Source organism: Polistes dominula, unplaced genomic scaffold, assembly GCF_049000335.1.
Source record: "Polistes dominula isolate Pdom_NZ unplaced genomic scaffold, Pdom_raw_medaka contig_21, whole genome shotgun sequence".
Lineage (NCBI taxonomy): Eukaryota > Metazoa > Arthropoda > Insecta > Hymenoptera > Vespidae > Polistes > Polistes dominula.
In genome coordinates, this window is record NW_028301061.1 from 1,403,756 (window position 1) to 1,418,205 (window position 14,450).

At 28.2% G+C, this 14,450-nt stretch overlaps 4 protein-coding genes across 8 annotated transcripts; 3 read left to right on the forward strand and 1 right to left on the reverse strand.

Annotated features, from left to right (window-relative positions):
• The first annotated feature begins 4 nt into the window (after positions 1–4).
• Positions 5–3,673, forward strand: LOC107069272 (uncharacterized). Of its 3 annotated transcripts, XM_015326442.2 has the most exons (7): positions 21–127; positions 192–341; positions 690–721; positions 802–918; positions 1,007–1,193; positions 1,278–1,634; positions 1,719–3,673. In XM_015326442.2, the coding sequence occupies exons 4-7, from the start codon at positions 881–883 to the stop codon at positions 2,181–2,183; spliced, it is 1,047 nt and encodes a 348-aa protein (XP_015181928.2). In that variant the 5' UTR covers positions 21–127; positions 192–341; positions 690–721; positions 802–880; the 3' UTR covers positions 2,184–3,673. The 3 variants fall into 3 exon arrangements, with proteins under 3 accessions (XP_015181926.2, XP_015181928.2, XP_089032073.1); XM_015326440.2 differs by lacking the exon at positions 192–341 and having other exon boundaries at positions 5–127; XM_089175947.1 differs by lacking the exons at positions 21–127; positions 192–341 and adding an exon at positions 361–517.
• Positions 3,674–4,002: 329 nt separating this feature from the next.
• Positions 4,003–4,906, forward strand: LSm7 (U6 snRNA-associated Sm-like protein LSm7). The gene is made up of 3 exons (XM_015326444.2): positions 4,003–4,143; positions 4,307–4,490; positions 4,595–4,906. The coding sequence occupies exons 1-3, from the start codon at positions 4,138–4,140 to the stop codon at positions 4,732–4,734; spliced, it is 330 nt and encodes a 109-aa protein (XP_015181930.1). The 5' UTR covers positions 4,003–4,137; the 3' UTR covers positions 4,735–4,906.
• Positions 4,907–5,042: 136 nt separating this feature from the next.
• Positions 5,043–10,006, reverse strand: ChLD3 (Chitin and LDLR binding deacetylase 3). 2 transcript variants are annotated; one of them, XM_015326437.2, is made up of 10 exons: positions 9,592–10,006; positions 7,438–7,572; positions 7,236–7,340; positions 6,695–6,838; positions 6,445–6,627; positions 6,246–6,384; positions 6,053–6,174; positions 5,746–5,975; positions 5,510–5,680; positions 5,043–5,410 (listed from the first exon to the last, which is right to left on the reverse strand). In XM_015326437.2, the coding sequence occupies exons 1-10, from the start codon at positions 10,004–10,006 to the stop codon at positions 5,132–5,134; spliced, it is 1,923 nt and encodes a 640-aa protein (XP_015181923.2). In that variant the 3' UTR covers positions 5,043–5,131. The 2 variants fall into 2 exon arrangements, with proteins under 2 accessions (XP_015181923.2, XP_015181924.2); XM_015326438.2 differs by lacking the exon at positions 9,592–10,006 and adding an exon at positions 8,299–8,730.
• Scp1 (Sarcoplasmic calcium-binding protein 1) lies at positions 9,819–14,427 on the forward strand. Of its 2 annotated transcripts, none has more exons than XM_015326443.2 (5): positions 9,819–10,326; positions 11,867–12,033; positions 12,493–12,622; positions 12,756–12,859; positions 12,963–14,427. In XM_015326443.2, the coding sequence occupies exons 1-5, from the start codon at positions 10,275–10,277 to the stop codon at positions 13,089–13,091; spliced, it is 582 nt and encodes a 193-aa protein (XP_015181929.1). In that variant the 5' UTR covers positions 9,819–10,274; the 3' UTR covers positions 13,092–14,427. The 2 variants fall into 2 exon arrangements, with proteins under 2 accessions (XP_015181929.1, XP_089032074.1); XM_089175948.1 differs by having other exon boundaries at positions 9,821–10,298.
• The last annotated feature ends 23 nt before the right edge of the window (positions 14,428–14,450 follow it).

Here is a 14,450-nt window from a genome sequence, read left to right on the forward strand (position 1 = left end):
GTGTGCAGGAATACATTGAAACGCGACGGCGTGCAGTATGTGTGTTAGAATTATGGTGCAAGGTGCAGGCCGCGTGTTTGGTGTGGTTGTGCCGAGCGTACTCCTGACACTACTGTTCGTTGATCAAGTAAGAACAGCGCAGTGTTCCATAATGATGCAGCCAAAACATATAACTCTGTTACATGATATAGATTTGTAGGAACTTAGTGCATATCCTCTCTCACCCACGACGTCTCCTCTCGTTATCGTATTCCCTTCGACTTGACGTCGATCAATACGTCGGTTTCACGCACAGTTCTGCTAGACAATGAACTCTTACTCGATGTACTTTTCATTCATACGTAAGTTATCTTTATTACGTTCTATGTGAACGATACCTTCCTTCATTGTCGTCATTCTGTCTTCATTCTATCTTCACTTGATTCATATAAAATGAACATCTAAAGAGTTTTAAAATATCTAAACTCTCGAGATTGTTTATTCCTTCAAATCTTCATCGCAACGAACGGGGCCAAACGTAACGATCAAATTCATTTGCCGTTAACGTGTTTTATATCGATTTAATAATATTCTCTTGTTAGATTTATTACATTGTAGTAATTAATTAGATTATTATTTATATTTATATTTAAATTTAAGTAATATTCTATTTTAGAAAAATCAATAATTTCTTTATTTTATCTTTCAAGGCCTCTTCTAAACTATGCGATGGGGGGCATGTGTAAGTTTTAATGTGAAATATAATAATATGTTTTGCATGATTGATTTATGTCTGTAAAAAATAATTTCTTATATTTTTAGTTGCTCTCCTCCGAAATATTGCTGCTCATTCGGCTGTTGTTACGGAGTATTTCCGCAAGTGCACTCTCATTTGTCAGGAATGATTAATTTCCTGATTTGGACTTATTGGTACTTATGGTTAGTAATTAAATATTCTTACCTTATGTCTTGACAAAAATCTAAACAAATTTACTTTTCAATATTATTTCCATATTGTCTTCTTCAGGGCAGCAGTACTCTCAGGTTTAGCTGTGGCAGCTATTTTTGGCTGCTGGCTATGGAAACGAAGACGCTCTGCTATTATAGAAGACTGTGGTTCTTCTGACAGAGCATCTACAGGTCCTTGGTTTCCTCCACCGCATTATAGTCGTTGCAGTTCTTTTGTGCAAGCGTTACCACCACCTTATAATGAAGTATGTTCATTTTCTGTTTATCTCAAGATACAATTATCTTTTTAATATCATTAGACTTACCAATATTTTGTAATCATCGTTTAGGTTACCGCAAAACCAGATTTGTATCCACTGGTTATCGGATACGATGAGAGTAATGGAAAGGGAACATCAGGATTTGTTATGCGGTATTTTAGATCATTGTCCCATGCGAGCACGTTGGATTCTTTGAGTTCAAGTTTTATGTGCAATGTTGTCAACGAAGCTAACACCATTATTCCACCACCGTACTCCTGTAACAACAGTGCAGATGAATTATCAGCGGTTGAATGCGGAAGAGAAGAAAATGGAGATGTTGTGTCAGTTGTTTCGTTGGCTAATCATAGAACAACATCAGACATATCGAGTTTAGCAGCTCAGTCACCGTGTTCACCGCCAAGGGCTACCAGTCCTACAATAGAGGTAATTATAATGAAATATATTGTTAAATTTAGTAGTTTAATTTATCATTATGAATAATAAAATGTATATATTGAATTGTTTTAGCTACGTGAGTTGCTAGACAAAATTCAACAACTACCACAATTACCTAGCGGCCATAGCACACTTTTGCCTTCTCAAAATCAGCCTCAATTTCTCCATACTAATAATGTAAATGGTACTGTACAACAACAACAACAACAACAACAACGGCCTTTAAGTCCAAATGATGTTGGATCATATAGAACAAGAAGAATGCGTGGAAAAATGTATATGCCATTAGGACTGCCAAATTCAAGAAATAAAACTAAACGATGGTTATCACGATCAGCGCCTACAACCCCATCCGGTACAATACCAATGTCCTTTTTACCAGGACAAAGTAGACGGCCATCTGAAACGGATAATAACAATCAACAAGTAGTTCCTTTGCTATCGGAGCAGGATGAAACAGAAAATAATAATGGTGAACAATTAACCAATGGTATTCCACTGCTTTCTGAACAAGAAGAGAATCGTCAAGCTACATGACGATGATAATATTTTTGATTAATCTGAAACGAAAATAAAAGAAAGAAAGAAAGAAAGAAAGAAAGAAAATAAGATATTCATAATTAATAACGTTCGATCATCTCCATGCCCTAATAAAAAAAAACAAAAAAAAAAAAAGAACATTTAATTACATATTTTTCGATGTGGCTGGAATGAAGAGAAAAAGAAAAAGAAAACAAAACAAAAATAAGATATGAAAAAGAAAAAGAAAAAGAAAAAGGAAAAAAAAGGAATAATAAAATAACGTTGTTATATAATGTTATGCAGGAAATTATTTTAGTACTCGTAACATTAATCTACTATAGGCTTCATTAAACACAGGATAGATTATCTCTCTTTACATCATACTGGAGCAAATAATAGTAATGCAATTATTACCATTGCCAACAGATATATTTAAATGACATTTTTTTGTTGTTTCTTTTTTTCTCTCAACAAATCCCACTTATCATATAGCAAAGTTATACAATTTCAAAACTACGCAATTTAATGTATATGTCTCATAATGTGAAGTAGATTTTTGAAATAGTCAATATAATTACTAAGTATAACAAAATCCTTTTTTTTTTCTTTCTTTTTTTTGGCCAATATACAATCTCGATACATCGAAACTTGTTTTTTTTTTAATAAGGGAGAATAAACAATAAACAAAAGAAGGAAAGTTAAGATATAAGATATAAGAATTTGTTTCCAGGCTTCAAATTCCTTGGCGATGCTTGTAATATTGTTTAGTTTTAGCAATACAATAATAATGTCCATCCATGCAGCCAGCCAGAGAAAATAATTAATGATTCAGGACAATATAATAATTAAGATTGAAGATAAACTAGCAGATAGATGAAGAAGATGATGATGATGATGAAGAAAATGAATGGGTGAATAATTATCATATTCAAAAAAAAGTCAACGTACAATGTTAATTCCGTCAGCGGTGTAGAGAGTGAGATTACACTGTTAAATACTATCAGCAACTACTAGCAAGCACAAGGTCATATTATGTACATAATTGATTGTACACTTTTATTTCAAATAATGTCTGATGTATATGCAAGAAAGAAAGAAAGAAAGAAAGAAAGAAACCAAAGTGATCGACAAAACACTGAAGAGTTAGAGAAAAGTGGTTTTTTTTTTTTCCATATTGTGCCATGTGCAAAATTGAAAATGTTATCATAGATTGTAATGAACATTCGTTAAAAAGCAATTATTATAAAGTACTCAGATCTATCCCCCCCCCCAAAAAAAAAGAACAACAATACACACTTTTATCATATTGCATCATTCACACACACACACACACAACACACACATCATGTATTAACATGTATTTTTTTATAATGTCAAATATGAATAAATCCAAGCTTTTACGAAATTGTTTTCATTATATTAAATTATATACACTAATTCATATAGTTATCACATTGATAGTATAAGTAACAATCATTTTGAAAATAAATTCAATGATCTCTCTCTCTCTCTCTCTCTCTCTCTCTCTCTCTCTCTCTCTATCTATCTATCTATCTATCTATCTCTCAATGTTCTTCTAGAAAGACAAAAAATTCAAATATTTTATTTTAAATATTAGAGGTAAGAATTAAATGAAATATTGAAACTTTTAAACGATGCATTATTTTATCTGAAACAATTCATTACCTTGAATTACTCTGACGATATTTATATTTAATTATCAATAATTAAAATATTATAATAAAATTGCCTGCACTGATACAATTTGTTACATGTCATTAAACCGAATTTTAAAATAATTTCAAATTTCGATGCAATTAATCGAAAGTTCGATAAATTTCTATTTCGATAATCGAAATTGCGATTAACCAATCAGAGAGTTTGTAGAATATCGCTGTCATGTCGGTTAATTCTAGGCGGTAAAGAATTAATTTCTACGTATTAACTTGTATTATTATTTATCGCCAAAATGTCGGTTAGTATTTATATATAATTAATAATAAATTTATAAAATACAATTATATCTTCCATTTAAATATATTTTGCTGTCTCTTTTTAAACTACTAAACAATAAAAATAACAGGATAACATAACCTATTATTATTTGGTATTTTCAACGTTTTCTGTTTGAATTTTAGCAACAAAATGCTCATGGGGATCATAAGGAAAAGAAAAGGAAAGAAAGTATTCTAGATTTGTCAAAATATTTAGAAAAAAATATCAGAGTCAAATTTGCAGGGGGTAGAGAAGCTGCAGGTATTTTAAAAGGTTATGATCCACTTTTGAATTTAGTGCTTGATAATACTACTGAATATCTTAGGGGTAAGTACACAATAGTATTAATTATTTAATTCATACTTTTAATGAGTTAGTAGTGTGTTAGTAGTTTAATGAGTTAATAATGTGGTTGTTAATTCATTTGACAGATCCTGATGATCCTTACAAATTAAATCAAGACACACGTATGTTGGGTTTGACAGTTTGCAGAGGAACTTCAGTTGTACTTATTTGTCCTGTCGATGGCATGGAATCAATACAAAATCCATTTATACAACAGGAGGGTTGAATGATATTAGTTAATAATAATTTAAATATAAATCAATTTATATATATATATAATTTCCTAAAATATTGATATGTTCTTTTTATTGTCTAAATAAAGTTATTTTTATGCAAAAAAAAGTATAAAAATAACAATTGTTTCTTATTAGATTATATCTTTCGTAGTATCCCTTTTTTTTTAAATAAATAACAGTCTTATGTTTATATTAAATCTAGTTCAGCGAAATGATATTAAATGCAAAACTTTCCAATATATGTCAAATGATAACGATATATATTATACAGGGTGTCTGAGATTATTTCTATCAAATAGTGTCATAAATTTTGAATGAATTCTATGAATAAATGTTTTCAATGATCTATGATTATAAATCTCAAATATCCTGTATATTCGAATACGTTTAATCTTGTCCAAATTCATTTCTCAACCATGGATATTCTTTTGGACATTCAAAACATGTATATAAATCTCTGTAAGACTTCAATATTTTACTAGGAAGTGAACAAGTTGTAGGTACGTCACATGCAACTTCAAATTTTTCAAATTGACGCTCATTGCATTGCCATGATTTAAATTTGTGAAGTTGATCTAATGGTGTCGGTGAATGCATCCATTTTATAACTTGATGACCCGTTACGAAATATACATCTGGTAGTCGAAGTAAATCTTCCAAAAATTTCTAAACATGTATATAATAATATTGATAAAGAATATATTGTAATTAATATCTGAAAAAAAAAAAACAAAAAAATGTTATTAAATTTGAGAAATGTCTTACATTAAATGCATGATAATACGTTGAACTTTGAAACCACGATGTATGAAAATGAAGACCCATAGGTGCCCGATTGCTAAGATAATGTCTTTTGAAATTAAACATTAACATTTCGTAAACTTCATTGACTGATAAATTAGATGGACAGGAATTCATTGTTGCGCAAGTGTATTCCTGAAAACAATGTTTACAAATATAAATTTGGAATTAATGAGGATTATTTATGAGGATTTACTTACACCTGCTACAAATTGGTTTAATGGAAGTTCCCATACACCAGGATAAACACGCGTGGGACAAAACTGTTCCGATTGTACGCACACGTGTGGTATTTTGTAATCAAAAGTATAAGGCCACAATGGTGTATCTGAAAATGGTACAATTATGGATGAATCGTATACGAATCCAAATTCTAACATCATTAAAAATTGACGGTTCCATCCAACTTGTAAAAAAGGTGCTCGTAATCCTGAAATAAATTCCAAATATGTCAATGAGAATTTAACTTTCACTTTCTACTTATAGAAAATATATTGAAAGACAGACCTTTAATATCCTCAATCCTTACGGCAGCATATTTGTTAATAATATTTGCTACACCAACCATTTCATCAAACCAATCTTCAACTGTTGCATTTCGTGACCACCATTCTTCCGGTCCACGATGACTACGAAATATCAAATTAAATAATAAAATGTAAAAGGTATTATTTTTGCAGTTTTTGCACAATTTACGTACGTAATGGAATGTACTGCAATTTCGTGACCTTTATTCCACAAATATTGAACATCTCTGTAATTAGTAAATTGATGACTAACATAAAATGTTCCACGAATGGGACAACCATTTGGATTCCTTTTATCGTTTGAAAATATCTCTAAGGGGAATGATTATAATTTATTAATATTAAAACATTAAACATAATAATCAAACTTACTTGTGAAGAGATCAAAATTCTCAGCATTGATAGCATCACTGAAAGTAATTGTAATCATTTGTGGAATGACGGAAATTGATAAATTTCCTGGCACGCGTGTACCATCTTTTGAACACCAACAATCTGGTAATTGACATTTGCTTTCATCACATTCAATTGCAGCTCTTGGATCATTTCTCATATCTGTTTTAAAATTTAATATAATTAATGCAATTTTTATTGATTTATAATCATAATTATTTAAACTTACCGCACCAACTTTCGTCAGATCCGTCAGGACAATCGATACTTCCGTCACAAAAGTACAAAGCCGGAAGACAGGTTCCATCACCGCAAGCCAAACTTTTCTCATCGCATTTGCCATTTTCTAACAAAGGTTTTGGCGATTGTGGCTCTGAAAAAGTCATTTTTCAATTTCAATAAAATTATTCTGTCTCATTTTCGCAGGCTTAATCCTACATGTTTTTTTTTTGTCTTATTTAGTTTCTTGGTCAATTTATAAACGCCAGCTGCTCTGTTACACCACCGCCTACCGCTCCGTTACATCGCCGCCTACCGCTCCGTTACATTTTTTCAAATCGCACTTATTCTAAAGAAGTTTTCATTTAAAAAATGAATCGAGTAAAGTGATATGCAAACAAACGATTTACTTTCTCATAAATGAAATTATAAATGTCGTTGATTAATAGTCCATAACGATAAACGATCTAGAACTCGATTTGAATATAGAAAGTATACTTTAATAAATGACGTTAATATTTTTTTTAATGAATTAAAATATCATTAATTACCAATCGTTACATCGCAATTGTCAACGTTCACTTTATAATCGCATATTTGTCTCGTCACATCAAAAAGTAATCCTTGCGAGCATTTAAATTCGAATACTTCGTTGTCTGTAAATAAATTTAATTTTTTAATAAATTAATACATATATATATATATATATATATATATAATACCTAAACACAATTATATATTTAATAAAATTACCTAAACACAAATAATATTTGGCACATTCGGAGGGTGACCAAACGTTGTAAGCAGGTGTGTTAGGATTTCGATAAAACTTGTTGTCATCGATGCAAGGTGCATTTCTTATTTTTTCCGTTGCCTTTACCGCTATAGCTGAAAAATAAAATAAAATAAAATAATATATATATATCAAGTCACAGAGAAATTCGCACAAATGTAACTAACTTTCACTTAATGTATAAAAACATAAATAACATTTTCTTTTATTACATTTCTTAAATTCTTTTAACGTTAAAACTATGATCCTTAAATCAAACATTGTAAATAATGAAAATGTTACATTACATAAAAATTAATAAGAAATTCGTTGAAATTTAATTGATCCTTTTCATTGATATTTTTATTAGTTGTAATGTTAAAAGAATACGCAACTTGCAACTTTGATCTCAGTTTTATTGAATTGATCACTCCGGTAGTGGGTTAACGTGTCAATGGACTTTTGCCCGAGGCAAGGAACGCACCAGGCATCGTAGATCTTTCATCGATCGTCAATTTTAGATCGCAGTAGAAGTACTCTTTAGATTTATAGTCACCAAATGTTCTAATTAGTTTTATTTTATTATCTTAATAGATCTATTCTTACATGACGTACTAATCTATGCGGAAATCACTTTCCAAATGATATGTTTTTCATTTTTAATATGTTAATTGATACATCATAGAATTATAAATTCAAATAGATGATCATAGATGATCGAAAAATGATCAGTAGATATCAAAATGTGATTTAATTAGATTGATTAACAAAATATAATATTGTTTCTTTGAATCGGTCAATGACACGACACTAATAAGAAAGTATATGAGTATTTAACTCACCGGAAAAGCAAAAGAGAGTAACGATCAACGAATGAAACCACGATCTCATACCGATCATCACACGACTTAAAACGATCTTCCTACGAGAGCTCGCACTTTCGAACTAACACCTCTCACTACGATGATGCCTTATATGACGATTATTTTCTTGTGTGTCTTACTTACTTACTTACTTACTTACACTGATATAATATTACTTATATATGTATGTTACAATTTTTTTGAAGTGAAAACTTCTTTAGAATAGGAGTGATCTGAAAAGTAAATAAACGCGGTGAAAAAAACCTCACTTACTACGTAGGGTATTTTTAATTAGGCCTCGTAGAAGAGTCTTGAAATTGTGTTTTTTAAATCGACGTAAATTTCTGATACATATTTTTTGAAATAGATTTATAAATTTGTTATGTAATATTAAATATAGTTTGTTATTGACATTTGTACGTTTTTTCTTTTTTTTTTTTTTTTTTTTAAGTAAGATTGATAGATGTTGATTTAATATATTACAAGATACATGAATTTTAACGACATAATGATGAATTTTGATTAATGATCTTGGCTTAAGATAGTTCCTTTAATTAAATCGAATAAACATAATGTTAAACGCATTGGTAAATATTATGAAAGACATTTTGAATTTTCCTCTTTTCTATTTCTATTTAAACGCCGTAAATCTCTGTATCTGTTCTAAGAGCCAAACTGTTCTGATGATGTAATCAAAAGCAAAATTGATGTATTTTACAATAAACGTTTATCGTCATCGTTTATATACACCTGACTCCCTTTTGTTTAAATGAATAAATGAAATATCAGAAACTTCAAAGATAAATTTAGTTGATGTCAATAATAATATTTAATAAATGACGTTCAATATGATAAATAAATGAAATTTCAAACAATTCTAAATAATTAGAATAAAAATGAACGTGATCTTCTATCATGTGTGATCCCAAAAGAAAAAAGACAAATGTCAGCTAAGAAGAAGAAGAAGAAGAAAAAAAAATATATATATATATAGTTTATGTTATATAAAAAGAAATCTGGGTAAATCGGTAAAGAAGACAAAGTTAAACTGACTGTTGTTTCAAATGTTACAGAGCTCCTAAGTTGAAATTAGAAACAATCACAAATGTTCTCTAGATGTGATATTTATTATTTTAAGTTTGCCTCGTGACCACAAATTTCAAATTGGCCAAAATATTAAAATACCATTGTGTGAGTCGTGTGAAAATTTATAACAAATCAATTGTAAACTTTTAACGATCAAACATTTAGATATAATAAAACTAGGAATACCTAATACAACTAATAAGAATAAGAATAGTGTGTGTAATTTCAGTGACAACAGTATCGTTACCACCTGGTTGACTTTTCTGTCATTCCCCACTTGATCTCGTAACAAGTGTAACACCACAACCACCACCACCACCACCACCACCATTACCACCACCTCTAATAATGTTTTTCCCTCGTAGAAGAAGAGAAATCTAAACTTAGAATCAACAGTGCCAGACAGTCGTCTTGAGTTCAGTGCAAAGAGCACCATCCTCTCTTTTCTCGAGACCGACTTTCTCTTCGTTAAAGAAGAATTTTCTGTTTTTCTTCTACACACAGCCACAGACACAAATACACATACACACAATCCTTTTTGTCTTTTAAAAGAGTGAAGAAGATACAAGTGGTCATCGTGAAGAAACATTTCTAAGAACATAAAGTTACCTGAAACTGAAGATTATTTAAATTAATAAATGAAAGAAGATTAAGAAGAAGAAGAAGAAGAAGAAGCATTTTCAAAATATATCAAAGAGAAAACCCACTTTTTTACAAACCTATCAAGATTACAAATAATAAAATATAGAAGGAAACAAGAGACACTTGTTAACAAATAAAAGATTCAATTTGATATTTAAGTATAATCCTTTGGGATTAAAGTTGTTGTTTTTTTTTTTTTTTTTTTTTTTTTTTAAATAAGAAGAAGAATGGCTTACAGCTGGGACAATCGCGTTAGTTTTATTGTGAAATTTCTGTATGGTTAGTACACGCCGTTGCTGTTGCCCTTTTCGAAGAGCAGGAGCATGCGTGTGAAGAAAAAAAAACAAACATTTAGATTATTATTATTATTTTTGTGTTTGTAACAACAACAAAAACAACAACAACAACAACCACGTGGATGATAGCATAATTTTTTTTTTATATTTTTCATTGTTTATAATTTATATTAATTATTTTGTGGCTTAATTTTTATATCAAATCATTCATCACATGTTTCTTATGTTATTTTGTTAACTTGTGTTTTTGAAATTACACTAAAACCAACATTGAAACTTTTATTGTATATGATATACACAAACTTGAAAACAAACTTGGTGTGATTATCTATTTCATTTTTTATATCATAATACAATAAAATTATTCATCATATGTTATGTTAATTTGTTAACTTTGCAATTTGTTAATTTGCGTTTTTGAAATTACATTAAACTAACATTGAAATTTTGATTGTATATGATATACACAAACTTGAAAACAATCTTGGTGTGATTTTCTATTTCATTTGCATAACTACAATAAAATTAATATTTGTATTTATTATTTAATTAAATTTCGGTATATTTCGTATTTTATATACTAACATTATTAAATAATATATTTTTTTATACGAATTTAAAAACTGCTATCAATCTGACATTTTTGTTTTACACTTTGAGTGATTGTATTTTATTGTATACAATTAAAATTAAAAGAAAAGTTTCTATTTCATTTGCATAACTACAATAAAATTAATATTTGTATTTATTATTTAATTAAATTTCGGTATATTTCGTATTTTATATACTAACATTATTAAATAATATAATTTTTTATACGAATTTAAAAACTGCTATCAATCTGACATTTTTGTTTTACACTTTGTGTGATTGTATTTTATTGTATAAAATTAAAAACAAAAAGAAATGATATAAAAGTGTACCAAGGCGTAGTATCAATGTCCGCATTTCGTTCATGCCAAATCTAAATCGGTGCTTAACTTTATTTTATGACATAATCGTGAAACCTAGTCCTCGTTATCTTAACTTAAACATGTTCCATTTTTTTTTCTTTTTTTTTTTTCCTATGAACGATTAACATGCAAACAAGATTTATTATAGTCGAATAAGTTTCCTGATTTTTGTTTTATTTGTCGAATGATTTATTCATCGGCATTAATGTTCGTCCATTTTTTTTTTTTATAGAATCTAAAAATGATCCATAGTTGTAAAATTCAAAGAGCACACGTGACGTTGTCTTGTTACGACTTTTGGCATTGCCAAAATGTACAAATTTTGACTAATTGCCAATGTGAAATGGCAAAAATGTTTTTCTTTCAACAAAATTGGCACAATTTTTCGATTGATTTTTCAACTAACATTGACATCATATTATTTATATTAATAATTATTAATAATTTACGCAGATTTTTCATTTAATCTTTGATGACAAAATTAAATGTTACATTGATCAAATTTAACAATTATTTAATGTTTATTATTGATTAAAATAAATAACAATGAACAATTTCTTTATTGTTTAGATATCGATAATAATGGAATACTTGAGAAACATGATTTTGAGTGTATTGCATTGAAAATGACATTGATCGAAGGAAAAGGTGAATTTAATTACAACAGATATCAAGAAAATCTTCACGTGATGCTCTCACTATGGGAAGAAATCGCTGAATTGGCTGATTTTAACAAGGTAAATAATTATTATTAATATTAATAATAAATTATCTCGAAAAATACCGAATTGTTTCGTAGAATAAAAAGTACATTTGATTGTAATTTAATTTAAAAAAATCAAAGTAAAGTGTGAGAAGTTGAAAAAATTATTAAATTGTAAACTAGTTTTGTTTTAAATTGAAAAAAATTACATTTGTAAACAACAATAAAATGGGGTTGAAATTATAGACAAAAATATATACATATACAGGTGGGTTGAAAAATGTTGAGCTTATAACACATTAAAAAACGTAAAACAACACTAATAAACTTCCCATATAAAAGTTAGCAATGAACCCCATATAGGGGATCGTAGAAATGAATGATCAACCCATATAAAAATTGTAGAAATGAATAACCCATATTAGGTGTCGTATGTATACCATGCAATTTTACATATTTTTCGTTATAATATTTACATTTTCTTTTTGTTTAGGATGATATAGTAACAATTGAAGAATTTAAGGAAGCTGTACAAAGGAGTTGTGTTGGTAGAGATTACAGAGATTTTCCACAAGCTATGAAAATGTTTATAGACAGTCATTTCAAGATAGTTGATTTAAATGGTTGGTTTAAATCTATGTTAACAACTTGACGTTTTTCAAAATATATATGTCCTATCTATTTTTATAATACATATACATATTTAATACGGATGTTATATATATATATATATATATAACTTATATTTTCTTTCAGACGATGGTGTCATTGCTGCAGATGAATTTCGTTACAATTGCGTTACAAGAATAGCCGTGGACAATGTTAATATTCTTGATGAAGCTTATCAAAATCTTCTCAATGTAAGTTTGTTTGTTTTATTTTTTTTATTTTTCTAAATAATTATAAACAAAATGAATAATATGTTTTGTTTTTTTTTTTTTTCAAATGAAATTATTGATACAGGATGACGATAGAAGACGAGGTGGTTTAACATTGTCAAGATATCAAGAATTATACGCACAATTTTTGGGTAATCCTGATGAAAATTGTCCTGCTGTTCATCTATTTGGTCCTTTACATGAATTATGTTAACAAAATGTTTTTCATTATGTTTAAAATGATCCCTATTTTTTATTTTCTTCTCTTCATTTACAAAAGACAAACACACTGGTGTACAAGGTATTTCATAATTTTTAATTGTAATTTATAATTTGTAATTTATAATGGTTGTGGTGTTTTTATCACTTTAAGAATTACTTTTAAGTAAATATATATATATAATATGTTATATTTATTTATTTAAAAAAAAGAAATAAAAAAAACACAAGTATAATGCGTTTGATGAATGAAGGTGTAAAGACAAAAGAAATAATAGAAATAATTATCAACAATCTGATACAAACAGGAGAGAATTTATTCTTCTTTTTGTTTTTTTTTTTTTTTTTTTTTTTTTTTTTTTAAACAGGTGTGTCAAAACAAGAGACAATTCTCTCTCCGTTTATTTAGCTTTGGTAGGTACAACAACCCTTAACACACGTTGTTACTTTGATGTCCATTTGATATATCCTTATCCACCATTTTTTTTATATATATATATATATTTCAGGTTATGTATTTGCAATTGTTGATCTCAAAAACCATTAATGATATGCAGTCTGTTTAAAAAGGATTTATACATTGTTTTAAAAGCGAATCCAAATATTTTATATACTCGTATGTTTTTTATATCTTTTTTTTTTTTTCTTTCCCCCTCCACTTCTTAGTTTTTCTTCTCTCGTGAAAAAGAGATTATCATCCAGCCGACACACACACACACACACAAACATTTATAAATTGGATTTGCAATAATATCTTGTTTGTTTGTTTGTTTTTTTTTTCTCATACACATTGATTGTTGTTTAAATACTTTACATAGAATATTGAAATTTACGCATCTAGCAAGAAGGATTAATCGTCAACAAGATTTACAAATTTCAATGACAATTAATATTATAATATACAGTAGTAGTCGTTGAATTCTTTTCAAGAATCTCATTCTGAAAAGTTTCAACAACTTTTTCTTTCTGTTGCATGTAATATATATATATATATATTTATAATATATACTTTGATTTTTATTTTATATTCTAGCAATATAGTTTTTATTTATTTTTTCCCTTTTAAAACGCTGTATCGGACTAACAATTGTTCATTTCTATTGGAATTTTCTTGTTTTTTTTTTTTGGGTTAACAAATAAGTTTTCTTCTTATTATTATTGTTATGCTGTTTGTCTCGTTGTTGTTATACAGTAGTATAAAAGTTACATTGGTTTTTTTTTTTTTTTTTTTTTTTTTCGTATAAAATTTATATTACTTAACTTGATTGTGGAAAAAACGTTTTTACAAATTGTTGTTTCTATTAAAGGAAAAAAAAAAAAAAGAAAAAAAACATCACGAATACTGTATAATATT